The sequence below is a fragment of the Ranitomeya variabilis genome, chromosome 1, assembly GCF_051348905.1.
Source record: "Ranitomeya variabilis isolate aRanVar5 chromosome 1, aRanVar5.hap1, whole genome shotgun sequence".
NCBI classification, from domain to species: domain Eukaryota; kingdom Metazoa; phylum Chordata; class Amphibia; order Anura; family Dendrobatidae; genus Ranitomeya; species Ranitomeya variabilis.
In genome coordinates, this window is record NC_135232.1 from 659,256,653 (window position 1) to 659,284,477 (window position 27,825).

Consider the following 27,825-nt stretch of genomic DNA (forward strand, 5'->3'; position numbering starts at 1 on the left):
CATTTTACGCTGGTAACCAGGGTAAACATCGGGTTACTAAGCGCGGCCCTGCGCTTAGTAACCCGATGTTTACCCTGGTTACCAGTGTAAAATATCGCTGGTATCGTTGCTTTTGCTGTCAAACACAACGATACACGGCGATCGGACGACCAAATAAAGTTCTGAACTTTATTCAGCGACATCACAGCAGGATCCTGATCGCTGCTGCCTGTCAAACTAAACGATATCGCTAGCGAGGACGCTGCAACGTCACAGATCGCTAGCGATGTCGTTTAGTGTGACGGTACCTTTAGCCACTAAAAGGTATCAACCACTGAGGACTCTCAATTCTAAATATTTTTCTATCCACTGGCTAACACGGTACCAAGATATATATCTTCTCTGTATCCTAATGCAAGATATCATCTATTGCAACATAATAAAAGTGGACAGTATGCCACATTTCTGGAAAACTTTATTATACTGTGCGCACAATTTTTTTTTTCCGAAATTTTGTTTTATCGCAATCATGTAAACTAATGCATTTTTCAAAAATAGTGAAAACCTACCGCAATGGATTATTTTAACACATCTACAAAAGCAGGACTGCACTTCACATACAATCCATCACTGAGTGCAATATATATGCAAATTTCCTAAAACCTGAACTTTGACAAAGATTCACTTTTTTGTGGTAAAAGCTGGAAGGACAAAAACAACAATAGTGTCTTATCTGGATAGAAGATACACGGTCGTGCTCATCCGATCATGTTGTGTGCTCACAACCATTGAAAACACTTAAGGTACCGTTACACTAAACGACTTCCCAACGATCACGACCAGCGATACGACCTGGCCGTGATCGTTGGTAAGTCGTTGTGTGGTCGCTGGGGAGCTGTCACACAGACAGCTCTCTCCAGCGACCAACGATCAGGGGAACGACTTCGGCATCGTTGAAACGGTCTTCAACGATGCCAAAGTCCCCCTGCAGCACCTGGGTAACCAGGGTAAACATCGGGTTACTAAGTGCAGGGCCGCGATTTGTAACCCGATATTTACCCTGGTTACCATTGTAAAAGTAAACAAAAAAAAAAAAAAAAAAAAAAGAACAGTACATACTCACATTCTGATGTCTGTCACGTCCCCCGGCGTCCACAGGGTTACGCGCTGCTGCTCAGAGCTTCCTGCACTGAATGTGTCAGTGCCGGCAGTAAAGCAGAGCACAGCGGTGACGTCACCGCTGTGCTCTGCTTTACGACCGGCGCTGACACAGTCAGTGCAGGAAGCTCTCGGCAGCAGCGCGTAACCCTGTGGACGCCGGGGGACGTGACAGACATCAGAATGTGAGTATGTACTGGTTTTTTTTTTTTTAACTTTTACAATGGTAACCAGGGTAAATATCGGGTTACTAAGCGCGGCCCTGCGCTTAGTAACCCGATATATACCCTGGTTACAAGTGAACACATTGCTGGATCGGCGTCACACACGCCGATCCAGCGATGACAGCGGGTGATCAGCGACAAAATAAAGTTCTGGACTTCTAGCTCTGACCAGCGATATCACAGTGGGATCCAGATCGCTGCTACGTGTCAAACACAACGAGATCGCTATCCAGGACGCTGCAACGTCACGGATCGCTATCGTTATCGTTGTTAAGTTGCTGAGTGTGACGGTACCTTTAGGCTACTGTAGACCCGCAAGGAAGAAACATGGAAAGCTGGAAACTAATGGGTTAAAAAAACCTGCACTGCTGTCAAAGGACGATGAGAAGACAGAATTCCTAAGTATGCGGTTTACTAGTTAATGCATTTCGAAGTTTTAAACGTCTTCATCAGGACAAACCATGGTGATCACAGTGGCTTGTCTTGATGAAGTTTGACACCTCGAAACGCGTTGACTAGTAAACCGCATACTTTGGATTTCGATCTTCTCATCGTCCTATGACAGCAATGCGGATTTAACCCATTTGTTTCCAGCATTCCAAAGATACATTTATTTGGAGTAGACATGTTGGATAAAGAGATTAATGATAACCCTATGGCGTGTTTAAATCAGTGGCTCTTTGGACAGGTTGGTCACAGGTAGCGCTATTCTTGATATAAGAGCAACAGACACTACAATTGTAACCCCGATAAGTCAATGACGTCCATCAACCACTGTTGCTATCCAATGTTCAACAAAACCAGAGCTGACTTTCTGGTTGTCATTATACATGGGACCCACAAAGCAGATAAAGAGTCCAAAGGCCACTACACACAAGAGTCAGTTAAGCCAACCGATTTCAGAGGGATAAGTGCATTGGGGGGGAATCTCAAGAATCTTCTTGCACAGATTATGCCAGCTCCTTTTGAGATTAGCCACAGCCAGACAGTTCTGACAGCAGCTTACTTCCCTCTCCCCATTGAAAATTCATGCATGTTTTGCCAAACTAATCATACATATATATGGGAGGGTAGCTGAACAGCAGCTTTCGGCTAGCTAAGAATTCAGCCTCCCAAATTGAATGGCCACCTTCCTTTAACTCTCATATATTTAAAGGAGGGAAGGGGGGGGGGGGGGTATCTCAAGTTTGGAAGTTATACACTATCCATGGAAACGGAGATCATTTCCTGAAAGTTTGGACCTCCTCCAATCCCAAGAACTGAGGCTCTTCTCAAGTGAACGGAACAGATGTAGATCATGCCATTCGCTCTCATGAGAGTGCCGATGGTGAGTCAAGAGCTGCACTCTATGTCCAACAGTGACATGAAGAATGAATTGGGAGGAGGTGCGCGTGACTGAACATGGCTCCATTCACAGAAGAGCCCCAGATCTTGAGATCGGTGCAAATCCCAGCAGTGATGGGGAAGTTATCCCCTTTTATATGGATAGGAAATTACTTCCAAATTTTAAAATACCCCTTAAGTCTGAAATAAATGTAGTCCTTGAATATCAGCATTATATGATAAATCTAGCTACCTTCCGTAACTTGCCATAATCGATAAGCTCTGGACGATGCCTATGAATAAGAGCGCAAAAGCCAAGTCCATCTTTCCAGCTGTAAGAAAAAATATATGAAGGCTTCTTAGAATTCTGACAAGATAATACATTGCACAGAGAGCACTAGGAAAGGATTTATTAGAGAGATTATTTTTTCAGAAATACAGTACTCTTATAAACATACAAGGTATGGTGTATACAGGTTCCTCACCTGATGTGGAAGTTCTGTATATTCACATTCTTGTAGGGAGCAGTCTTCCTTTGACACCAGAGTAGCAGGCCTTCTTTGGCAGATGTTTCTATGAAAGCAATGATGCAAATAGATAAGAGGATAGCTTCACAAATAGCATTATTATCATGAACAGAATCAGGATTTCCGTAGCATGATCGCAGGGGGTTACCATGACGGCCAGGAGCTAGCTGAAGACCCTCGTGCCTGTCATTATACTCCTTTGAAAGCCAACATGTGGCCGGTATTCACAGGAGATCATGATTTCTGCTATACACAGCACAACGTTCAGACAATCGCAGCTTCAAGTCCCCTAAGGGGACTATTAAATACACAAAAAAGTGGAGAACAAAAAAGATTTTTAAAAAGATGGAAAAAAAAAATAAAAATCACCCCCCTCCCCTTGTTTGCTTCTTCTGTGCTCAGAAGAGTACGATCTATGAAAATAGAAAATAAATTAATCAAATCGATAAAAAGCGTATCGCGAAACGCCGATTTAAATTTTGTTTTGGCTGCCGGAACACTGCAATACGAGGCAATCAAAACATTGTATCTACCCCAAAATGGTATCAGTAAAAACCAGCTCAGGGCGCAAAACATAAGGCCTCATACAGCCCCCAGATGCCAAAAATTTTAAAATATTTAAGTTACGGGTCTTTGCAATTTCAACACACTTGGAATTTTTTTCCGACTAGCCAGTGCATCACATGATAAAATTAATGGTGTTATTCAAGAGTACAACTTGTACCCGGAAAAAAACAAGCCCTCATATGACTATGTGGACAGAAAAAAAAAAAAGTAGGGCTGCTGGAAAAAGGGGAGATGGGAAAAAAAGAAGGTAAATAGCCCAGTCACGAGGTGTTAAAATAATCTCTGGAGGCAAAGTCTCAGTGAGATCTGTGTCCGGCCCATAGATCTTAACAGCCAATTTACATATAAGAAAAATGTGGATTTCTCTGGAATAAGACATCGGATCGCAGATATCAACGTGTCATTTTATTCTGCTTCCTAAGACCTACCTGGCCAACCATCATATCTCTTTTACGGTAGTGGCGGTGTTCTCCTACTGCAGAGGGGACGGCCAAATAAATCCGCAAACTCTGCGACCCCCACAGTTACGCTCTTGCCATGTGGGAAACACAGACATAACATGTATTGGGGAAGAGATAAATTACCTTCAACGGAAATGTCTTGTATAGCAAAACGGAGGATAATGGTCCAAATCATTCCTAGGGTCATTTTAGCATTACCATCCACAATTTCTGAAAATAAATAAAAAGTTAATTAAGCATGGAGAACTAGAGATGAAATCTGATACTGAAATAGAAGAAAGGGTCACTAGCCTCTAACGTGATAATACACGGCCCAAGATATTCATTCAACACTTTTTTAATCAGTAATGAAAAACTGAAGGTTGGAATTTGATTGATCGATGTGGACATAAAGTCTATTGTAAAGGTTTTGCACTGTATGATGCAGAGACTGATTTTAGCATGTTCTGTGCTTAAGTGCTTGCTTACAGGGTATTTGGGGCTCACAATTGTCAGCCAACAGGTATTGCCTGTCTATAGCCATGCTATATTCCTATAGACCCAACATGGAGGAAGGGTCATAAACGCCAAACCTACCCCGACCATTCTATCATGTAATTCATTAGTATAGATAAGACATTGGTAGCATTTCTTCAGGGAGTCTGCAAAATAAAGATTTCTGGTAAAATCTCTTTCTCTTATGCCTCTCTCACACGTACCGGACACACTTACATTCATAGACCCATTCAAGTGACAAGTACTGGTGCCTGAGAAGCAGCGGTACAGTTGGTGCTGTTTCCCGGCGCCGAGTGCTGAAGACGGCTCTCATCATTCTCCCCTGCTCTTCTGGCGATCAGTGTGAGCAGGGGAGAATGAGGAGACATATGTTCAACTGATAACAGCGACAGCAGGCCCTACACCTGCTACCGCTAATAACAGTGAGAGCAGGTTCCGGCTGAAGGGAGTATTCATCACCCGTCGTCTGCTCTATAAATAAATATATAAATTAAACAAATACAGTGTGGGTTCCTCTGCATTTTCTATAACCAGCCAGGCAAAACTGACAACTGGGGGCTGCAACCCTCAGCTGTCGGCTTTAGCAAGGCTGGTTATCACGAATAGAGGGGTTCCCACGCTGTTTTTTTGTTTTTAATTATTTAAATAATTTAAAAATAATGGCTTGGGTTCCCAACAATTTTTGACAACCAGCCTTGCTAAAGCTGACAGCTGGGGGCTGGTATTCTCAGGCTGGTAAAAAGCCATGGATATTGACCCCTTCAGACTAAAAATAGCAGCCCACAGACCCGAGAAAAGGCACATCTATTAGATGAATCAATTCTGGCGCTTTGCCCGGCTCTTCCCACTTGCCCTGTAGTGATGGCAAATGGGGTTCATATTTGTGGGGTTGATGTTACCAGTGTATTGTCTGGTGACATCAAGCCCACGGCTTAGTAATAGAGAGGCGTCTATTCGACCCCTGTCCATTACTAATCCTATAGTTATATGGTAAATAAAGACACAGGCAGAATACAGTCCTTTATTAAAAATAAAACTTAATAGTTTTCCATTTTTAATTAAAAGTAACAACACACAGTTATACTCACCTAAAGCCTAATTGCACCGAATCCCTCGCCTCCTGTAATAAAACAAAAATAAAAAAAACAACAATATCCCTTACCTGTTAGTCGTTCTGTCCCACGCTTTAAACTATGTCTGGGGGATAAATATTTTTCAACCAGGACGGTGCCAAGATTATCACAGTGATCTGCGGTGAGTCACTGAACTGAACTGCGGTGAACTCAGTGACTTTTCCCACGGTGCTCAGGTCACCGCAGTTTAGCCCGGCTGGGAACACAGCCTCAGCCTCGATGATGTCACCACCAGCCACTGAAGCTGCGCATGCAGCAGCTCATTCATCAGTGGTTCTTAACCTAGACAGTTGCATCTTGGCACCGTTCAGGTTAAAAACTATTTATTCCCCAGACATGGATTATGGTGTGAGAATGAAGGACGGACAGGTGAGAAATATTGTTTTTTTTATCTTTGTTTTATTACAGGAGACGAGAGATTCAATGGAATGGGCATTAGGTGAGTATAATAATAATAATTGTATTTATATAGTGCCAACAGATTCCGCAGCACTTTACAGTAACTGTGATTGTTATATTTAAATAAAAATGGAAAAGTTTCATTTAATTTCTAATAAAGGACTTTATTCTGGCTGTGTTCTTATTTACCATGTAACTATATGATTAGTAATGGATAGGTGTCTCATAGACGCCTCTCCATTACTAAGCCGTGGGCTTCATGTCACCAGACAATACAAAGGTGACATCAACCCCACAAATATAAACCCCACTTGCCACCACTACAGGGCAAGTGGGAAGAGTCGGGTAGAGTTAATGAGCTGGTGCATCTAACAGATGTGCCTTTTCTGGGTGGCTGCGGGCTGCTGTTTTTAGGTGGGGGAGTCAATATCCATGGCCCCTTACCAGCCTGAGAATACCAGCCCACAGATATCTGATTGTCAAAAATGGGGGGACCCCACATCGTTTTTTTAAAATTATTTGTTTAAACAATTTAAAAAAAAAAAGCAAGAAGACCCCTCTATTCTTGATAACCAATCTTGCTGAAGCTAACAGCTGAGGGTTGCTGTATCCAGACGTCAGTTTTGCCTGGCTGGTTATAGAAAATACAGGGGAACCCACGCAGTTTTTTATTTATTTATTAGGGAGGCATCGGCCGAAGAATACTCTCATCAGCCACACACTGCTCTCACTGTTATTAGTGGCAGCAGATGTAGCCGCCACCTGCTCTCACTGTTATTACTTGAATATAACTCATTCTTGCCTGGTTGCGCTGATCAACAGCAGAGCAGGGGATAATGACGTGAGCGTCTTCAGCACGCTCATGGTATCGCTGATTCACTGGTGCTGATGCGTGTGATACTGATGTGGCACACGGTTGCCACACATGTGCCACCAGTATTACATACACAGACAGACGGACACCGATATCTCCGCTACCGTTTTTTCCAGTAGCGGAAATATCAGGACGTGTGAAACAGACCTTAGCCGTTATTCTGAACACAGCACCCTTCCTTGTTTGGGTGGGACTTGGTTCTGTACTAACTGAATAGCTGGGTGTTTTCAGCCCAGGTGTAGCCCGGGGAGGAAGAGTCCGCTTTTTTTCTAAGATACATTCTGAGCGTTAGCCTCCAGGAGGCAGCACATTAACTCATGGTTCCTGTGTCCCTAATGAAGCGATTGGGCTTTTCAATGTGTAAATGACTGGGAATTAGTGATGAGTGAGTATAATCGCACGTCGGATGGTCTCCGAGTATTTATGACTGCTCGGAGATTTAGTTTTCCTTGCCGCAGCTGGATCATTTGTGGCTACTGGACAGCTTGATTACATGTGGGGATTCTCTAACAACCAGGCAACCCCCACATGTATTCAGGCTGGCTAGCAGCTGTAAATCATCCAGCTGTGCAAGGAAAACAAAATCTCCGAGCAGTCAAATTCTCGGAGACCAGCCGAGCAGCGAGTATACTCACTCATCACTACTGGGAATCCAGCAACACACAATTATCACCTGTAATCAGAGCGATGTGATAAATTCACAGGTTCTATGTTCTAGGCATTATTGTACTTGCTGGCAAATATATATATAAAAAAAAGAATTCTGAACAGCATTATAGAACCCGAACGCATTATAATCTGTGAAAATCTAGGACAGAACACATATGACACATGGACGTCTGAATGAGGTCTTATTGGAGTAAGTCCAAGTCACGCCGCCGTTTTCTCTCCATCTGAGAAAAACGGTCTGATCATGATAATCAGATTCTGATCAATGTGGGATACAATTTTCTTGGTGATGGAGAAAAAAAAATTCTCCACCTTTTCCATTATTGGATGTCATCTAAATGAGGTCCAAACTGAGCACGTTGAGATTTTTTTTCCCCTCTGACCACTCGGTCCAAGGAAAGAATCAGACATGTGCATAGCCCCATAGAATAATACGAGGATGAGTGCTATCCCTGAAAACCACAAATGGCACTCGTCCGATTCAAACAAGCCCTAGAAGTGAGTGATTTCCCAAACTGGACAGAGATGGCTGCTCTCCTGTCCTTCTCACTTAGCATTAATACAGATTTGATAGTTCTTAGAGACATGCATTTCATATTTTGCAAGTCTTCAGGTAACATATGAAGAGCATCTGAAAAATAACAGGCCCATATACCATCAATAGTCGCTGCCGCTAGTCCTCCCCCAAGCCCATACACTGGCTGCAGTAGAAGGCTCCCATGAATGGACCATGAATGGGGTGGAGGTCAAACATGCGCTCCTCGCTTCATTCAAGACAGCGCTTGGCTGAGCTCGATAGGGGATAACTTTTTATTCTGGGAATAACCTTTTCAATACATTCAACCAGGAAAAGAAATAGTTAAAACACCTTTCAACACATACAGCCCTGATAATGAATATACTTTGCACTTCCCCAGGACACTATAAATGTTAGGTTACGGGCAAGAACAAATCAAGTTGGCGATACAATGAGGAATGTCTTATCAGATACGGCTGCTATAGTTTCTGGAAACATGCACACAATAAAATATTTCAGGAGGGCGAGGAAAGGACTGGTCCCCCACACTCCATATTCTGCTTGGCTTATCAAGATGCCTCCTACAAATCGGGAGTTGGTGCAGAGATCCAACACCCGGGCAGGGCACGGAATACTCAATTTGGTTTGTCAAATTAATCGCAGCTTATAGCCCATTGTTTTCTGAAAGGGGACAAGCCTGTAAGCCAATATTAAATAGGAGAAAAATAATAGAAGAAAAAGAAATATCCCACCTTCTGCACCTATGGACACCAGTTTTACCCCTTTACTGGCAATAAAGTCCAGAGCTTTGTTGACATTGGAGATCTTGTGTACTCGCATTTTGCCTCGTTCAGGTTTGGGTAAACGTTCCCCTGTGGAGACATAAAAAAAAAGTATTATTTAGTAAGCGGAGTGTAAAGCTCCCATACACCACAGGCTAGCTGCACATATAGGCCTCTTCTGTCTTGGACAATGTCCTAGTGTAAGCCTCACAGACTAAACCAAATGAAGTTCTGAAGCCTCTGTCACTCCAGCTCTATTCCCTGTCCAGCACCACCTCCTCCTTGATTTAGAATAGTAAGACACTGAAGCTTGACTGACAGCCTCTATGCTGGGCGACTTCAGCGAAAGGAGCGATCAGTCAAGTAGGAGAAGATGCTGAGCGGGGAATAGGGCTGGAGTGACAAAGGCTTCAGATCTACCATATTTATTTGCATATCAATTCAAATGTTGATTTCGCAGTAACGGAGGAACAAACTGATCATGTAAAGGTATTGCTGGATTTGTCTTCAAAAGAGCTACATGCGCCTAGAAATAGTTTGGGGTGAAGTCCTGCTGACTTTTTTTTTACGTACTCCGTGGCTAACTACCAATAAGTTAAAGGGCCACTGTCACCCCCCCCCCAGCCGTTCTAAACTAAAAGAGCCACCTTGTGCAGCAGTAATGCTGCAGTCTAACAAGGTGGCTCTTTTAGTTTTTGATTCATTTATTACCTCAAAAAAGCATTTTAAAAACTGGCCACACATACCAGATATTATACCGGGAGGCGGTTCGAAGCGTCCTGTATGAATCTTCCAACGGCCGTCACTCTTCTCTTCAGGGGCGATGGTCCCCGCCCCCTGAGCGCTGTTATCTTCTGAAATCCGGCCCCTGCGCTGTGCGTGCCTGCCTGGGGCCTGCGCAGTGTTCATTGTCAGTGCGGCCACACTGTAGCTGAATCCCCCGCCCCGCACTGTTATTCATTATGCACAGTGCGGGGCTGGGGTTCCTGGGAAGGCGGGGGAGCGTCAGAGCTGGGGAGCGTCTAAACAGCGCAGTGCGCATGCCCAGGAACCCCAGCCCCGCACTGTGCATAATGAATAACAGTGCGGGGCGGGGGATTCAGGTGGCCGCACTGACAATGAACACTGCGCAGGCCCCAGGCAGGCACGCACAGCGCAGGCGCCGGATTTCAGACGATAACAGCACTCAGGGGGCGGGGACCATCGGCCCTGAAGAGATGAGTGACGGCCGTTGGAAGATTCATACAGGACGCTTCGAACCGCCTCCCGGTATAATATCTGGTATTTGTGGCCAATTTTTAAAACGCTTTTTTGAGGTATCGTGACTATTAGGATGTCAACCTCCGCTGTCAAGTAGGGTGACAGAGGGCAATAGCCCCCACTATTGTGTATATACATTTGTGTCTTTATGTGTAACCCTGCATTGGCCCTAATTGATAGTACCTTTATTCTTAGAAAGATTTTTTATAAGTGTTGTACTTTTAAATATAAGAATAAAACTTATTTTTTAAGGGTCTTTTTTCTCTTTGGTTTCTCCTCTTATGTAAAAAAAAAACAAAAAAAACACTGTTCTTGTCCCTGTAGGTGAAAGATTTGTCTTCCTGTGCTGTGTGCTAAAGCTAAGTGGTTGAAGTGGAGTTGTTGTAGTGTTCTGTGGTTTGCTGTAGTACGTGTGTGTTTATCTCCTGGTCCATGTTCCCATTTAGTTTATTCCTCTTCCCTATTGTTGGTTAGTGCTTTTGTTTGAAAGAGGTTAGTGCTTTTGTATGAAAGAGGTTTTCTGTTATCCCCTGTAAGGTACCTTCACACTAAACAACTTTCCAACGAGAACGACAACGATCCGTGACGTTGCAGCGTCCTGGATAGCGATCTCGTTCTGTTTTACACGCAGCAGCGATCTGGATCCCGCTGTGATATCGCTGGTCGGAGCTAGAAGAGTGGAACTGTATTTGTGCAGTTGGGGGATTCATACAGGACGCTTCGGACCGCCTCCCGGTATAATATCTGGTATTTGTGGCCAATTTTTAAAACGCTTTTTTGAGGTAATAAATGAATCAAAAACTAAAAGAGCCACCTTGTTAGACTGCAGCATTACTGCTGCACAAGGTGGCTCTTTTAGTTTAGAACGTCTGGGGGGGGGGTGACAGTGGCCCTTTAATGATTGTATCCACCAAAGAACAGCATCTGTAGGGTCCTGACAACATGCTCGTAATTTATACCATACTGTACAAAGTATTACACCGTGATGTCATATACTTTCTCACCTGAAATAACTTCAAGTAATAACATGAGTTTAAGGCCATCTCGGAAGTCCTCATCTATATTCTCAATCTGTGTTCCAGCCTTGCGGAGATGTGAATTACACCATGCTGTGAAAGTCTGGGGATGAGAAAAACTTGTCAAGTGTTGAAAAAGATTTGAAATAAAAAAATTTAAAAAAAAAAAAGACAACAGTTGCTTCACTATTACTGGATATCTGTTATCTTAAGATCATGGTTCATCATGGGCTTTACATCTGGTCATCAGCTTTATACTTAATCTACATACCGGTAGTAATTTTAGGGGTACTGTAAAACACATTTAATTTACGGCATACTTTACGATAATCATTATATGTGCAATAAGGACCTCGGCACAAATCGCAAAGCCTAGTGAACTTCTGTAGCAGACAATGAACATTTCCGGTCTATGGTCCATGTGGCTGCTGTAAAGCATGTATCTATCGCTATTTATTACAGAACCTGGGGCAAGATCACTGCACCAGTAATCACATCCAAAAATGTAAAAGATATAAAAGCAAAAAATGATTTTATGACAAATAAAAAGAGGGTTTCATTCGTTGGTTTCAATTAACGTATTCAAAAATAATGTGAAACATTCCCTTTAAAGGGAACCTGTCACCCCAAAAATCATATATGAGATAATGCCACCGGCATCAGGGGCTTATCTACAGCATTCTGTAATGCTGTAGATAAGACCCCGATGTAACCTGAAAGGTGAGAATAACAGCTTATATTATACTCAACCAGGGGCGGTCCCGCTTCGGTCCGGGTCCGATGGGCGTCGCGGTCCGGGTCCAGCGCCTCCTATCTTCATACGATGACGTCCTCTTCTGGTCTTCACGCCGTGGCTACGGCGCAGGCGTACTTTGTCTGCCCTGTTGAGGGCAGAGCAAAGTACTGCAGTGCGCAGGTGCCGGGAAAGTTCAGAGAGGTCCGGCGCCTGTGCACTGCAGTACTTTGCTCTGCAAACAGGGCTCCTCAACAGGGCAGACAAAGTACGCCTGCGCCGGAGCCGCGGCAGGAAGACAAGAAGAGGACGTCATTGTATGAAGATAGGAGGCCCCAGACCGGACCGCGACGCCCCTGGGTGAGTACACAATATGGCGCCCCCGCTCCACGTCTGTATCCATGAATGCCCTATTAAACTCCTATAATACAAAAAGGTGACCGTACGAAAAAGAAAAGAAAAAGTGTGTATTTATATAAAAAAGGCCTCGGTTTGAATTATCAATATATGGCCTTAAATGTACTTATAAAACAGAATATCAGGTTCCCAATATTAGGCAGTAGTCAGATATATAGGTTCATTAATCTAATATAAGAATAACCATGCCAGGTATACCTACACACGTGTGTAGAGAACAATAGGGTGTGCATTATATTCTATAAAGGACCATGGGGGGTTCATTAAATTCTAAGGAGGACCATGGAGGTTCATTATATTCAGTGGAGGACCATGGGGGTACATTATATTGTATGAAGGACCATGAGCGGTGCATTATATAGTTTTGCGGACCATGGGGAGTGTACATTATATTCTATGGAGGACCATGGGGACTGTGCTTTATATTCTATGGAGGACCATGGGGAGAGCATTATAATCTATGGAGGACCATTGGCAGCGCAGTATACTAAATGGAAGGTTATGTGGGACGCACATTGTACTAAATGGAAGGTTATGTGGGGCACATTATAATATTTGAAGGGCTATGGGGGGGGGGGCAGTATACTGTATGCATGCAATTATACAGTATGAACGTTTTCAGTAAAGGAAATAACTATTTAATCCCCTGCTGATTTTGTAAGTTTGCCCTGTGACAAAGACATGAACAGTCTATAATTTTAAGGGTGGGTTAATTTTAACATTGAGAGATAGAATATCAAAAATAATATCCAGAAAATCACATTGTATAAATTATATAAATTTATTTGTATTTTGCATTGAGAAATAGGTATCTGATCCCCTACCAACCATTAAGAGTTCTGGCTCCTACAGACCAGTTAGATGCTCCTAATCAGCTCGTTACCTGCATTACAGGCAGCTGTCTTACATAGTCACCTTTATAACAAAAAACTCCTGTACACAGACTCAATTAATTAGGCAGACTCTAACCTCTACAACATGGGCAAGACCAAAGAGCTTTATAAGGGTGTCGGGAACAAGGTCGTAGACCTGAACAAAGCTGGAATGGGCTACAAAACCATAAGTAAGACGCTGGGTGAGAAGGAGACAACTGTTGGTGCAATAGTAAGAATATGGAATAAATATAAAATGACTGTCAATCGACATCAATCTGGGGCACCATGCAAAATCTCACCTCGTGGGGTATCCTTGATCATGAGGAAAGTGAGAGATCAGCTTAAAACTACATGGGGAGAACTTGTTAACGATCTCAAGGCAGCTGGGACCACAGTCACCAAGAAAACGATTGGTAACACATTACGCCGTAAAGGTTTAAAATCCTGCAATGCCCGCAAGGTCCCCCTGCTGAATAAGACACATGTGCAGGCCTGTCTGAAGTTTGCCAATGTTTTGGGGGTGTTTATCTGATAAGGGCACAGGACTACTTTATCGCATCAGTGGGAGAATGGATGGAGCCATGTACCATAAAATTCTGAGTGACAACCTCCTTCCCTCCGCCAAGACATTAAAAATGGGTCGTGGCTGGGTCTTCCAGCAAGACAATGACCGAAAACATACAGCCAAGGCAACAAAGGGGTGGCTCAAAAAGAAGCACATTAAGGTCATGGAGTGGCCTAGCCAGTCTCCAGACCTTAATCCCATAGAAAACTAATGGAGAGAGTTGAAGCTCCCGAGTTGCCAAACGACAACCTCAAAATCTTAATGATTTAGAGATGATCTGCAAAGAGGAGTGGACCAAAATTCCTCCTGACATGTGTGCAAACCTCATCATCAACTACAAAAAACGTCTGACGGCTGTGCTTGTCAACAAGGGTTTTGCCACTAAGTATTAAGTCTTATTTGCCAGAGGGATCAAATACTTAATAATAATAATAATAATAATAATAATTTTATTTATATAGCGCCAACATATTCCGCAGCGCTTTACAACTTATAGAGGGGACTTATACAGACAATAGACATTACAGCATAACAGAAATCACAGTTCAAAACAGATACCAGTAGGAATGAGGGCCCTGCTCGCAAGCTTACAATCTATGAGGAAAAGGGGAGACACGAGAGGTGGATACTTACTAAATACTTACTTCTCACTGCAAAATGCAAATAAATTTATATACCGTATATACTCTAGTATAAGCTGAGATTTTCAGCCCACCTTTTTGGGCTGAAAGTGACCCTCTTGGCTTATACTCGAGTCATTGTCGGCGGGAAAGGTGGAGCGGCGCTGTGACATACTCTCCTGCTCCTGCTGCGGTCCCTGCATGTCCGATGGTCTCCGGGCTGCTCTATCTCTGTTCAGCGGTCACGTGGTACCGCTCATTAAAGTAATGAATATGAACGCATATTCATTACTGTAATGAGCGGTACGTGACCGCTGAACATAGGAAGATGCCGCAGGCTCCCATGAGACCATCTGACAGTGAGACGCTGCCAGGGACCGCGCTGGGAGCAGGTGAGTATGACGGGGGAGGGTGAGCAGCATTGCGAGATAGTCACCTTCCTCGTTCCACCGATGCGCGCTGCTCTGTCTTCCATCCTCTGCACTTACTGTTCTCACATCTGAGTGAGTATAATCTAACCTCTTTTTCTCCTCTTTCAGGTTACATCGGGGGCTTATCTACAGCATTACAAAATCCTGTAGATAAGCCCCTGATGCCGGCGGCCTTATCTCATATACTATTTTGGGGTGACAGATTCCCTTTAAGTCACATCCAGTTTCTATGCATTCCTGTGGGACATCACAGGCCAAAGTTCAGCATGTGTCCAGGATTTTCATCATGTCATCTAGTCTCTAAATAGTATTGAACAGATAACTACTGACCAACACAAGGGATAATAGAAAAATATGCTTATCCTGCTCCCATCAATAGAACAATGCCACAATGCCACTAACGGCATCAATTAGCTCATCCCATGCACTGAAATATTTATTACTTTTCAATTCTTTTTCAAGAAACCATTCATCATCATTACACTGCTGATAGTCAATGTTTTATAGCACCGTGCTGCCAGCTATTGATCAGTGCATTAATCTTATTGTATTCATACTTTGGATTCCTTTTCACCATTGGAGAAGGTTTGTGCCTCTTGCCATTTTCTACTGCATAGTATCAATTCTGTTTTTGTTGTAGAGTAGCTCTTGTTTTAGAGGATTATATCTTCTAAAATCCTACAAAATACAACGTTCTTTCATTCCCAAATCAGATAAAAGAAAAAAAACAAAATAAAGAAATCACACACATAAAAAGTACGGTAAATTCTTATTTCTTCTTCGCTCCGTCACCGTCTATCCCTTCTTCTGTACATGGCAAGAAGCTGGGACAGTGGGATTTGAACAAGGCTTGGTCCACGTTCATACTGTGCTCTACTAAGCACAGTGTTGGCGTTTCCATATAGATCCCCAAATAAACAGATGGAGCCATTCACTAAAGTAAGGCAGATAGAATCACTGGTTTCCAACTTTGTCTTTTTCTAGGCAGATATAAAAGTGTGGTCTACAATATTTGTGTGTCCAACTAAGAAGAGACGGACACTGCCCAAATAGAGGCCAGATCAAGTACTAAAGGGATCCCGTCTGCCCCTACAGTGAATGGCTTTGTCAAGGGTTCTACTGGGATCCTCCTTGTTCATTTCTGAAACCCCCAGCACAACTTACAACACAGTACAAACATGAAGTCACTGAAATCAACAATTAAGTCACTGGATAAGGTCTTCAAAACAAGGAACATTTCACTGCCGATGATGACACGGCTCGTACATAATCTGATCTCTTCTGTAGTAACATACGGATACGCAACTTGGACCAGAAACAAGGAAACAAGACAAAAGACGACAAAAGAAGAATCATCACCTTCAAAATGTGGTGCTGGAGAAGGATGTCATCAATATCATGGATGGCAAGAAGAACAAACAAATCAATGATGAAACAAAATCAAGCCAGACATGTCACTCAAAGCAAGGACCACCAAGCTACGACTTGCCTACTTTGGACACATCATACGAAGAGAGAAATCATTGGAGAAGGACATCATGGTTGGAAGAATAGCGTGAACAAGGCGAATAGGAAAACCAGTAACCCGATGGCTTGATCATATCAAGATAACGGTGGAGAAGACCCTAGTTGACCTATGTGGGCTTGCACAAGATCAATCTTCCTACAGTTCATTCATCAAGTCGCCATGGCTCAAGAACCTGGCATAACACATGCCTTCAAAATCAGACTATTACGTTGAGGTTAAAATCATGGAAATGCATAGATCTGCACAGGAGCTTCACACACAAAAAGTTAGCACATTTATAAAGCCTTGCAAGATTACCGTACTTTAATTTTTCTTATCTAACTTTCAATGTGAGTACTACTACCTCACATATTGCATGCAACTGAAAAAAAAAAAAACAACACACTGACCTTGGCGGACAAGGCAATATAATAAACTATTCTTTTAGCTATAAGTCAAATACAGGTTCATTTATGGCACCAGTACAAAGCAAAGAACAATCACTTCTCTATGCTTGTGTCAAGAATGATTACGAAGAGATAAACAGGCCACAGTCAGAACAGTCATTTTTGAAGAGTCACAGTCGGTGGTTACCAACAGTCGCTGACACTCACCACACTTCCTGGCTATGTGAAACACAAACCGGTTTATGAAACAAGAAGACTGTGCTTCCTGTACCAGGCGAGTGTGGTTACCTGAAATATTCCAAGATGCCACAAACCGGCTGTGTGAGGCCACTGCCGAAAACAGCAGCAGGTCCGGGAGCGCCTCAGAAGAACAAACTAATGATTTGTACTTATTATGGGATATGACAACTGGGGGCAGCTCCATATTAAAATATGCCCCATATAATGCTGCACAAAGGTTAATAATGGCCCCATGAGATGCTCCATATAAACATTTGCCCCATATAATGCTGCATAAAGGTTGATGGCCCCATAAGATGCTCCACACATTATGGCCCCATAAGATGCTCCACACATTATGGCCCCATAAGATGCTCCACACACTATGCCCCATAAGATGCTCCACACATTATGGCCCCATATGCTGTTGCTGCGATTAAAATAATAATAAAAAAAAAAAAATCGCATACTCCCCTCTCTTCGCTCAGGCCCCCGGCACTTCCGATAGTCACCTTCCTCGTTCCACCGATGCGCGCTGCTCTGTCTTCCATCCTCTGCACTGACTGTTCAGGCAGAGGGTCGGCGCACACTAATCGCGTCATCGCGCCCTCTCACCTGAACAGTAAGTGCAGAGGATGGAAGACAGAGCAGCGCGCATCGGTGGAACGAGGAAGGTGACTATCTCGCAATGCTGCTCACCCTCCCCCGTCATACTCACCTGCTCCCAGCGCGGTCCCTGGCAGCGTCTCACTGTCAGATGGTCTCATGGGAGCCTGCGGCATCTTCCTATGTTCAGCGGTCACGTACCGCTCATTACAGTAATGAATATGCGTTCATATTCATTACTTTAATGAGCGGTACCACGTGACCGCTGAACAGAGATAGAGCAGCCCGGAGACCATCGGACATGCAGGGACCGCAGCAGGAGCAGGAGAGTATGTCACAGCGCCGCTCCACCTTTCCCGCCGACAATGACTCGAGTATAAGCCAAGAGGGTCACTTTCAGCCCAAAAAGGTGGGCTGAAAATCTCAGCTTATACTAGAGTATATACGGTATATAAATTTATTTGCATTTTGCAGTGAGAAGTAAGTATTTAGTAAGTATCCACCTCTCGTGTCTCCCCTTTTCCTCATAGATTGTAAGCTTGCGAGCAGGGCCCTCATTCCTACTGGTATCTGTTTTGAACTGTGATTTCTGTTATGCTGTAATGTCTATTGTCTGTATAAGTCCCCTCTATAAGTTGTAAAGCGCTGCGGAATATGTTGGCGCTATATAAATAAAATTATTATTATTATTATTATTATTATTAAGTATTTGATCCCTCTGGCAAATAAGACTTAATACTTAGTGGCAAAACCCTTGTTGACAAGCACAGCCGTCAGACGTTTTTTGTAGTTGATGATGAGGTTTGCACACATGTCAGGAGGAATTTTGGTCCACTCCTCTTTGCAGATCATCTCTAAATCATTAAGATTTTGAGGTTGTCGTTTGGCAACTCGGGAGCTTCAACTCTCTCCATTAGTTTTCTATGGGATTAAGGTCTGGAGACTGGCTAGGCCACTCCATGACCTTAATGTGCTTCTTTTTGAGCCACCCCTTTGTTGCCTTGGCTGTATGTTTTCGGTCATTGTCTTGCTGGAAGACCCAGCCACGACCCATTTTTAATGTCTTGGCGGAGGGAAGGAGGTTGTCACTCAGAATTTTATGGTACATGGCTCCATCCATTCTCCCACTGATGCGATAAAGTAGTCCTGTGCCCTTATCAGATAAACACCCCCAAAACATTGGCAAACTTCAGACAGGCCTGCACATGTGTCTTATTCAGCAGGGGGACCTTGCGGGCATTGCAGGATTTTAAACCTTTACGGCGTAATGTGTTACCAATCGTTTTCTTGGTGACTGTGGTCCCAGCTGCCTTGAGATCGTTAACAAGTTCTCCCCATGTAGTTTTAAGCTGATCTCTCACTTTCCTCATGATCAAGGATACCCCACGAGGTGAGATTTTGCATGGTGCCCCAGATTGATGTCGATTGACAGTCATTTTATATTTATTCCATATTCTTACTATTGCACCAACAGTTGTCTCCTTCTCACCCAGCGTCTTACTTATGGTTTTGTAGCCCATTCCAGCTTTGTTCAGGTCTACGACCTTGTTCCCGACACCCTTATAAAGCTCTTTGGTCTTGCCCATGTTGTAGAGGTTAGAGTCTGCCTAATTAATTGAGTCTGTGTACAGGAGTTTTTTGTTATAAAGGTGACTATGTAAGACAGCTGCCTGTAATGCAGGTAACGAGCTGATTAGGAGCATCTAACTGGTCTGTAGGAGCCAGAACTCTTAATGGTTGGTAGGGGATCAGATACCTATTTCTCAATGCAAAATACAAATAAATTTATATAATTTATACAATGTGATTTTCTGGATATTATTTTTGATATTCTATCTCTCAATGTTAAAATTAACCCACCCTTAAAATTATAGACTGTTCATGTCTTTGTCACAGGGCAAACTTACAAAATCAGCAGGGGATTAAATAGTTATTTCCTTTACTGAAAACGTTCATACTGTATAATTGCATGCATACAGTATACTGCCCCCCCCCCCATAGCCCTTCAAATATTATAATGTGCCCCACATAACCTTCCATTTAGTACAATGTGCGTCCCACATAACCTTCCATTTAGTATACTGCGCTGCCAATGGTCCTCCATAGATTATAATGCTCTCCCCATGGTCCTCCATAGAATATAAAGCACAGTCCCCATGGTCCTCCATAGAATATAATGTACACTCCCCATGGTCCGCAAAACTATATAATGCACCGCTCATGGTCCTTCATACAATATAATGTACCCCCATGGTCCTCCACTGAATATAATGAACCTCCATGGTCCTCCTTAGAATTTAATGAACCCCCCATGGTCCTTTATAGAATATAATGCACACCCTATTGTTCTCTACACACGTGTGTAGGTATACCTGGCATGGTTATTCTTATATTAGATTAATGAACCTATATATCTGACTACTGCCTAATATTGGGAACCTGATATTCTGTTTTATAAGTACATTTAAGGCCATATATTGATAATTCAAACCGAGGCCTTTTTTATATAAATACACACTTTTTCTTTTCTTTTTCGTACGGTCACCTTTTTGTATTATAGGAGTTTAATAGGGCATTCATGGATACAGACGTGGAGCGGGGGCGCCATATCGTGACTATTAGGATGTCAACCTCCGCTGTCAAGTAGGGTGACAGAGGGCAATAGCCCCCACTATTGTGTATATACATTTGTGTCTTTATGTGTAACCCTGCATTGGCCCTAATTGATAGTACCTTTATTCTTAGAAAGATTTTTTATAAGTGTTGTACTTTTAAATATAAGAATAAAACTTATTTTTTAAGGGTCTTTTTTCTCTTTGGTTTCTCCTCTTATGTAAAAAAAAAACAAAAAAAACACTGTTCTTGTCCCTGTAGGTGAAAGATTTGTCTTCCTGTGCTGTGTGCTAAAGCTAAGTGGTTGAAGTGGAGTTGTTGTAGTGTTCTGTGGTTTGCTGTAGTACGTGTGTGTTTATCTCCTGGTCCATGTTCCCATTTAGTTTATTCCTCTTCCCTATTGTTGGTTAGTGCTTTTGTTTGAAAGAGGTTAGTGCTTTTGTATGAAAGAGGTTTTCTGTTAACCCCTGTAAGGTACCTTCACACTAAACAACTTTCCAACGAGAACGACAACGATCCGTGACGTTGCAGCGTCCTGGATAGCGATCTCGTTCTGTTTTACACGCAGCAGCGATCTGGATCCCGCTGTGATATCGCTGGTCGGAGCTAGAAGAGTGGAACTGTATTTGGTCGCTAGATCGGCGTGTATCGTCATGTTTGACAGCAAAAGCAACGATGTCAGCAATGTTTTTACATGGAGCTAACGACCTGTGAGAACGATAAGTGAGTCGCCGTTACGTCACAGGATCGCTCCTGCATCGTTCTGGAGCTGCTGTGTTTGATGTCTCTACAGCGAACTAAACAGCGACGCTCCAGCAACCTAGTTTAGGTCGGATCGTTGTCTATATCGCTGGAGCATCGCTTAGTGTAACGGTACCTTAAGTCTTTGTTTCTTGTTTACCTTACATTTCTATCCCATGCCTCATGGTGTGAGGGAGGGGATAGATCAGGGTTTAACAGGAGCATAGTAAGGTTGGAGACTCATGCCTCTCTACCTTCAAGAGTACCCCAAGGACAGGGATAGTTAGAGTCCCAGTTCCAGGGTCAGTTTGAGCCACTCCCTTACTTACCGAAGACTGTCACACCGTGACATCGACCCTATGTTTTGTATTGAAGCATCTAATAAGCGTGTGCGAAGGTAATTGTGAAGGGAGAGGAGCAGGGTCAGTTGTGACAACACCTATTGTGGTAGGTGGATCCTGTGTTATCAAATGTGTCACTGCATTCCTGTATTTTCAGGACTTATCTTTCATTTTCAAAATCCTCAAATGACGGGTAAAATCTGTATTAATTGAAAACAGAATTTTCCATTACGGAGATAGAAGAGAGCTGAGATTGATGAGATTCTATGTATAAGATAGGGGTGAAAAGCTCTGCCTTTAGATGGTCCTACCCCATCCCCTCTACATAGAATATTATTAGAACCAACTGTCATCTCAGTAATGCAACATTCTGTCTTCACAGAAAACAGATTTTACCCATCAATTGACAATTTTGAAAATGAAAGATCAGTCCTGGAGGAGAAAGAAGCAGATTTCTCTGATATGATATATTACAAAGTTTCTTATTTTCATGTGCACTATTGATTTCTGAAATAAAAATTAAAATGACAATTCTTTAAAGCTGTCAGATCTCAGGCAGCTCTCAGCACTGGAGGATCACAGGATAAAATACAGTCTATATTTCAGTGTAAACGCCCAATTCTGTCCTGCTATAGGGAGCGAGAATATCTCCTATAGCTGAACTTGGTGTCTAGGTCTCCTGCGATAAGTTTACCCGATGCTGAATTCATTACAACACAAATAATATAAAATTAATCCATTACTACCCATCTATGAGAGTACGGGATGTAAGAAAGGCACAAAACACATTAACTCTAATGCAGATTGCTGCTGTTGTAGAAGAATCTCGGGAAAACTAGATTTCTCTTCCCTTCTGCCCACGTACAGCTTTGCAGAAGCGTTCTGAAGATACAGGATTGTGTCACAGAAGATGTCTACAAATATAGAACCGCTACCTATCTAGTGTGCCGGTGTTGTCAAGAGTGATGGCCTCCCGTGATTTCGTCTCCTGGTCACAGTGCAAAAAACTCATGAATACAGACTAGATTTTGGAATCCTTGGATAATGGGTTTACGTTCCCGCAACACAGGAGAATAATGAAGTGAAAAGACAAATTTGGAATACATGGGATTATCCAGGCAGGGTGAGCGGAACGGCGAAATTATGTACATCTCCTGGGAATTAATAGTGTATACATGCTGGAGACATAATTCTGTCCCCTTGGAGGAGCCATGATTATGTCTCCAGCAGTTCCCCAGTCATGAATGGTCCCATCACATCTACCTAGTACAACCACCAAGTCTTCTTGCATGGGTGATGATTACTACTAACCTAGAGGTGGCCATACTCTTAAATCATCGTCAGCTCAACCTGATGATGTTTTTCTGGTCATTCGACCATTTAAGGTGCATGGGGGCCTCCAGGTTCTTCACTGAAGACATCATGCACTCTAGTAAAAGAAGACAACTGATGACGTCCTCTGGCACATACAGTATGAGGCCTCTTGTCTACCAAATGAAGGGCAAACAGAAGCATAAAGAGGCCAACTGAACATTGACATCCAGTTGCTCAGCAACATGAACGAACACCATGTATGAATAGTGACTCAATGGCACTTTGCTTGCAGGACTGTAAGTGCCTCCATAAAAGCCAATATAAAGATCCGCCATATGTGATCTCAATGCAAAGAATGGCACCAAGTGTGCACCTGATGTCCCATATTCCAAAATTAATATTTACCAGAATACAGTAAATAGGATCCAAAATGTTCTACATAAGAGATCTGAAAATCCATGTAATCCAATTTTCAAGTGTATTGTATTAGTGTGCGCAAATGTATTCTCAGTATCGTCATACTAAGGGCCCATTTCATCTTAGCATCTAAATTAGTGACTTTTTCATTTGCAATAAATCCATCAAACGATTTTCGTCTTTCTAAGGCTGGTTTCACACTTGCGTTTTGATCTGCAGCGTTTTTACCGAAAAAAAATGGATGCTTTTTTTCCCCCTATGTTTAACATTAAAAACGCATGCGTTTTTTTTGTACGCGTTTTGCCGCGTTTAACGACGCATGCGTTTTTTTAGCTGCATGCGTTCTTTTGCAGAAATGTAACATGTAGTAATTTTCAGAGGCGTTTTTTTGCCGCAAAAAAACGCATGCGTTCATTTGCGGCAAAAAATACATTGATGTCTATGGAAACGCATGCGTTTTTGCGTACACGCGTTTGCATGCGTTTTTATAGAAAAAAACAAGAATACACCCTGATAAGCCACCCCCCACCATCAGGGTGATAAAGGGATCCTAACCCTAACCCTAGGGATCCAAACCCTAACCCTAACCTTAACCCTACCCCTAACCCTAACAATATGACAGTGAATACTCTCCGAGTTTATATTTTTAGTACTCTATAGCAATACCGTATATCTTGGGGTGTCCACATTGAACAAAGCTTTTTATTAGAAGAATGTCCTGGTCTCCAGGTCAACATAATAGCCAATCCCTATGGATCCCTAGGGTTAGGGTTAGGGTTTGGATCCCTAGGGTTAGGGGTAGGGTTTGGATCCCTAGGGTTAGGGTTAGGATCCCTTTATCACCTTGATGGTGGGGGGTGGCTTATCAGTGACCTGGTGACCAGGAGATTCTTCTAATAAAAAGCTACCCCTAACCCTAACCCTAGGGATCCAAACCCTAACCCTACCCCTAACACTAACCCTAACCCTACCCCTAAACCTAACCCTAGGGATCCTAACCCTAACCCTATCCCTAACCCTAGCTAATTCTATTAATAGTGGGTTTTCTAGTTGATTTTGATGATTGGCAGCTGTCACACACTTCTCAGCATGCGTTTCAAAAGCGCAAACGCAGGAAAAAACGCATGTAAACGTGTCAAAACGCCGTGTTTTTTTTCTGCATGCAAAAACGCATGCGTCTAAAAAACGCAGCGTTTGCACGCGTTTACATGCGTTTTTTCACCACATGCGGGTTTTTTACAAACGCTGCAGATCAAAAACCAAGTGTAAAACCAACCTTAAAGCTGTCTTTTGTTGCTTAGTTAACTTTCCAATTTATAAGCCAATCTGGCTTTTACAGATGTTTACACTAATTAAAAGACTTTAAAAAAAAAAAAAAAAAAAAATTGTAAAATTTGGCATAAATGTATTTCAACAATCCCCAGAGTGATGTTATGTATGCCATTTATATTGGTGCAGTTTTTGCACAATTTGGTCAAACGTGCAATTTTTTGTGCTAAAAAGTTGACAAATGGGTGAAAAGATGAGAAGAAAGAAAAAAAAAAGAAAAGCATTTTAGATTTTGCACATATTTCCAGGACCATGTGTACCAAGGTGAATACTGGTGTCAAACACTTTAAAAAGTTACACAATTTTTGCACAATGCAGAGTTGCACAAAAATGTTGAGACTTTTGACCACCAAAAAAGGCAGGAGCTGGGGAGGAGTTGGGAGTAGTACGGGGTATGGCTACGAACACCCGTTAAATTCAGCAAAAAGCATGTGCCTCCTAAGTAATTTGACACTTCATACTCCAGTTTTCATTAAAGGGAACCTGTCACCCCCCAAAATGGAAGATGAGCTAAGCCCACCAGCATCTGGGGCTTATCTACAGCATTCTGTAATGCTGTAGATAAGCCCCCGATGTAACCTGAAAGATGAGAAAAAGAGGTTAGATTATACTCACCCAGGGGCGGTCCCGCTGCGGAGGGCGTCGCGGTCCGGTCCAGGGCCTCCCATCTTCTTACGATGACGTCCTCTTCTTGTCTTCACGCTGCGGCTCCTGCTCAGGCGTACTTTGTCTGTCCTGTTGAGGGCAGATCAAAGTACTGCAGTGCGCAGGTGCTGGGCCTCTCTGACCTTTCCCGGCGCCTGCTCACTGCAGTACTTTGCTCTGCCCTCAACAGTGCAGACAAAGTACGCCTGCGCCAAAGCTGTGGCGTGAAGACAAGAAGAGGACATCATCGTAAGAAGATGGGAGGCCCCGGACCGGACCACCCATCGGACGGGACCACAGCACCCATCGGACAGGACCACAGCACCCATAAGCCGGGACCGCAGCAGGACCGCCCCTGGGTGAGTATAATCTAACCTCTTTTTCTCATCTTTCAGGATACATTGGGGGCTTATCTACAGCATTACAGAATGCTGTAGATAAGCCCCCGATGCCAGTGGGCTTAGCTCACCTTCCATTTTGGGGGTGACAGGTTCCCTTTCAAGGCCACGTTTAGTATTTCACATCAGTATTTGTAAACCAAAATCAGGAGTGGAACAATCCGAGCAAAAGTATAACAGAAACATATGCACCACTTCTGTATTTATCACCCACTCCTGGTTTCAGGCTTACAAATACGGATGTAAAATACTGACCAAATACTGATAGTGTGAATGTGGCATAAGACTGTCCTGTGCACAACACCAGTCTTCATGAATCAACCCCTGAATCTATTTGGTCTTCAAATTTCAACACCTGAACGGCTAAGGCTAGTTTCACACTAGCGTTAACTGCAATACGTCGCAAATGCGTCGTTTTTGCGAAACGCCGCATCCAGCAAAAGTTTTTGCTGGATACGTTGTTTCGTCATAGAGTAACATTAGCGACGCATTTGCGACGCATTTGCGACGCATTTCCAAACGGTGAATGCGTTTGGCGGCGTTTGGGCGTATGGTAGCGGTCCGTCGGGAGAAAAAAACGTTACATGTAACGTTTTTTGCTCCCGACGGTCCGCTTTTTCCGACCGCGCATGCGCAGTCGGAACTCCGCCCCCACCTCCCCGCACTTCCCCGCACATCACAATGGGGCAGCGGATGCGTGGGAAATATGCATCCGCTGCCCCCGTTGTGCGGCGGAGAACACACTAGCGTCGGGAACGTCGGCCCGACGCGCAGCGACGGGTTGTTCCCGACGCTAGTGTGAAAGTAGCCTAAGGCTACTTTCACACATCAGGTTTTTGCCGTCAGGCACAATCCAGTGAATTTTGAAGAAACGGATCAGTTTTTTTTTCTGCCGAATCCGTTATTTTCCCATAGACTTGTATTAGCGCCGCATTGCGCCTGATAGCCTTCCGTTTTGTCCGTTTTCGATTTTCGTTTTGATCCGGCAAAAATTGTGGATCCGGCAGCCGGACAGAACGGACAGATGAATGTTTTTTGTGTTCAGCAACAAACCGGCCTATGACGCCGGAATCCGTCAATAACGAATTCCGTTTTTTCAACTGCACATGCCTAGAAATGCTATTTTTACCATTCTTCTCTCTCTCTTCTTCGGGGGGCTTATTCAAACAAAACGAAAGGCGCCTTGGGGCTTCTCCTTTCCATGTCCTCAGCAGGTCGGTCTATCCACATCATTATTATTTTGATGTATATTGTTGGCCATCTATGGGGATGCGCTGTCCTGATGCAGCAATATTTTCATGTGTGATATATGATTGAACTTTGTATTTGTCTATTGGACGCCCACATTTATATTTGTATACACTATTAATGTTTGCACTATGGCACTAGGCACTTTATCTTAAGAATGTAGTGGCAATTCTTGAGCTTATTCTAACTATTAAGGTTCTTATATATGTTTTATTGTTTGCAGTTGTATATTGATTAGTATTGTGTCACAGACTATATATTCTCCTTTAAAACTCTTTATGGAATATTATCTTGAATATCTCTCATTGCCTGCTTGGAATGTATATTTAATATACATTTTTCTGATCGAGTGGCCTAGCGTTATGGATAGACTGTTCTTTAATTAATGATTACTTTTTCATGCATGGATGTAGCACTATGGTGTCGTCTCCTGTGTTTAATTGTTTTTGTATTGATTGCATTTACTTATTTTTTAATATTTTGCAAATAAAAATCTATTTCTTTATTTAGCTCAGTTGTCCATTTTTCGTCGGTTATCTTCTTAGTTTAGTTTTAGTACAGTTGGTAACTGGTACATATAAATTTCGTAAAATTAAGATTATGCCAAATGTATGTGTGTAGTGTATACAAAAACTAGTGTAAAGACAAATACTAATATAATCAGTGGGCCAGGGAGAATGAATCTGAATTTTCAAACTTTTTGGCACAGCGCCCTCGCAGCATGGTTATATTGGGTCCAAGAGTGAGTGAGTAAAAAGCTTTTTCTCTATACTTCAGTATTTGGGAACCACGAATTCTACTCTCTGCAGTAGATTTTGCACCAAACCATTGATCAGCGGCGGCTTCCCACATTTCTCAGCATATATGTTGCTGTATAGAATATATATATATACTGTTTATGGAAAGGCTAATGTCTATCAATCACAATTAGAATATTCTCCACAACGTTGTTCTCGTTGCAAGCAGCAATAAACCAAAAATGACCAGAAAGCCGTCTGACTCAATACCTGTAATA

The 27,825-nt window shown here is 42.9% G+C and overlaps 1 protein-coding gene across 3 annotated transcripts in view; it reads right to left on the reverse strand.

The window, feature by feature from the left end:
- ACTN1 (actinin alpha 1) overlaps nt 1–27,825 on the reverse strand; it is a 118,082-nt gene that overhangs the window by 49,522 nt on the left and 40,735 nt on the right. For all 3 annotated transcript variants that reach the window (XM_077262945.1, XM_077262943.1, XM_077262950.1), the window contains exons 2-6: nt 11,373–11,487; nt 9,079–9,198; nt 4,363–4,449; nt 3,170–3,257; nt 2,938–3,016 (exon numbers count right to left, since the gene is read on the reverse strand). In XM_077262945.1, coding sequence (XP_077119060.1) covers nt 2,938–3,016; nt 3,170–3,257; nt 4,363–4,449; nt 9,079–9,198; nt 11,373–11,487 — 489 coding nt within the window. The remainder of the gene's footprint in view (nt 1–2,937; nt 3,017–3,169; nt 3,258–4,362; nt 4,450–9,078; nt 9,199–11,372; nt 11,488–27,825) is intronic.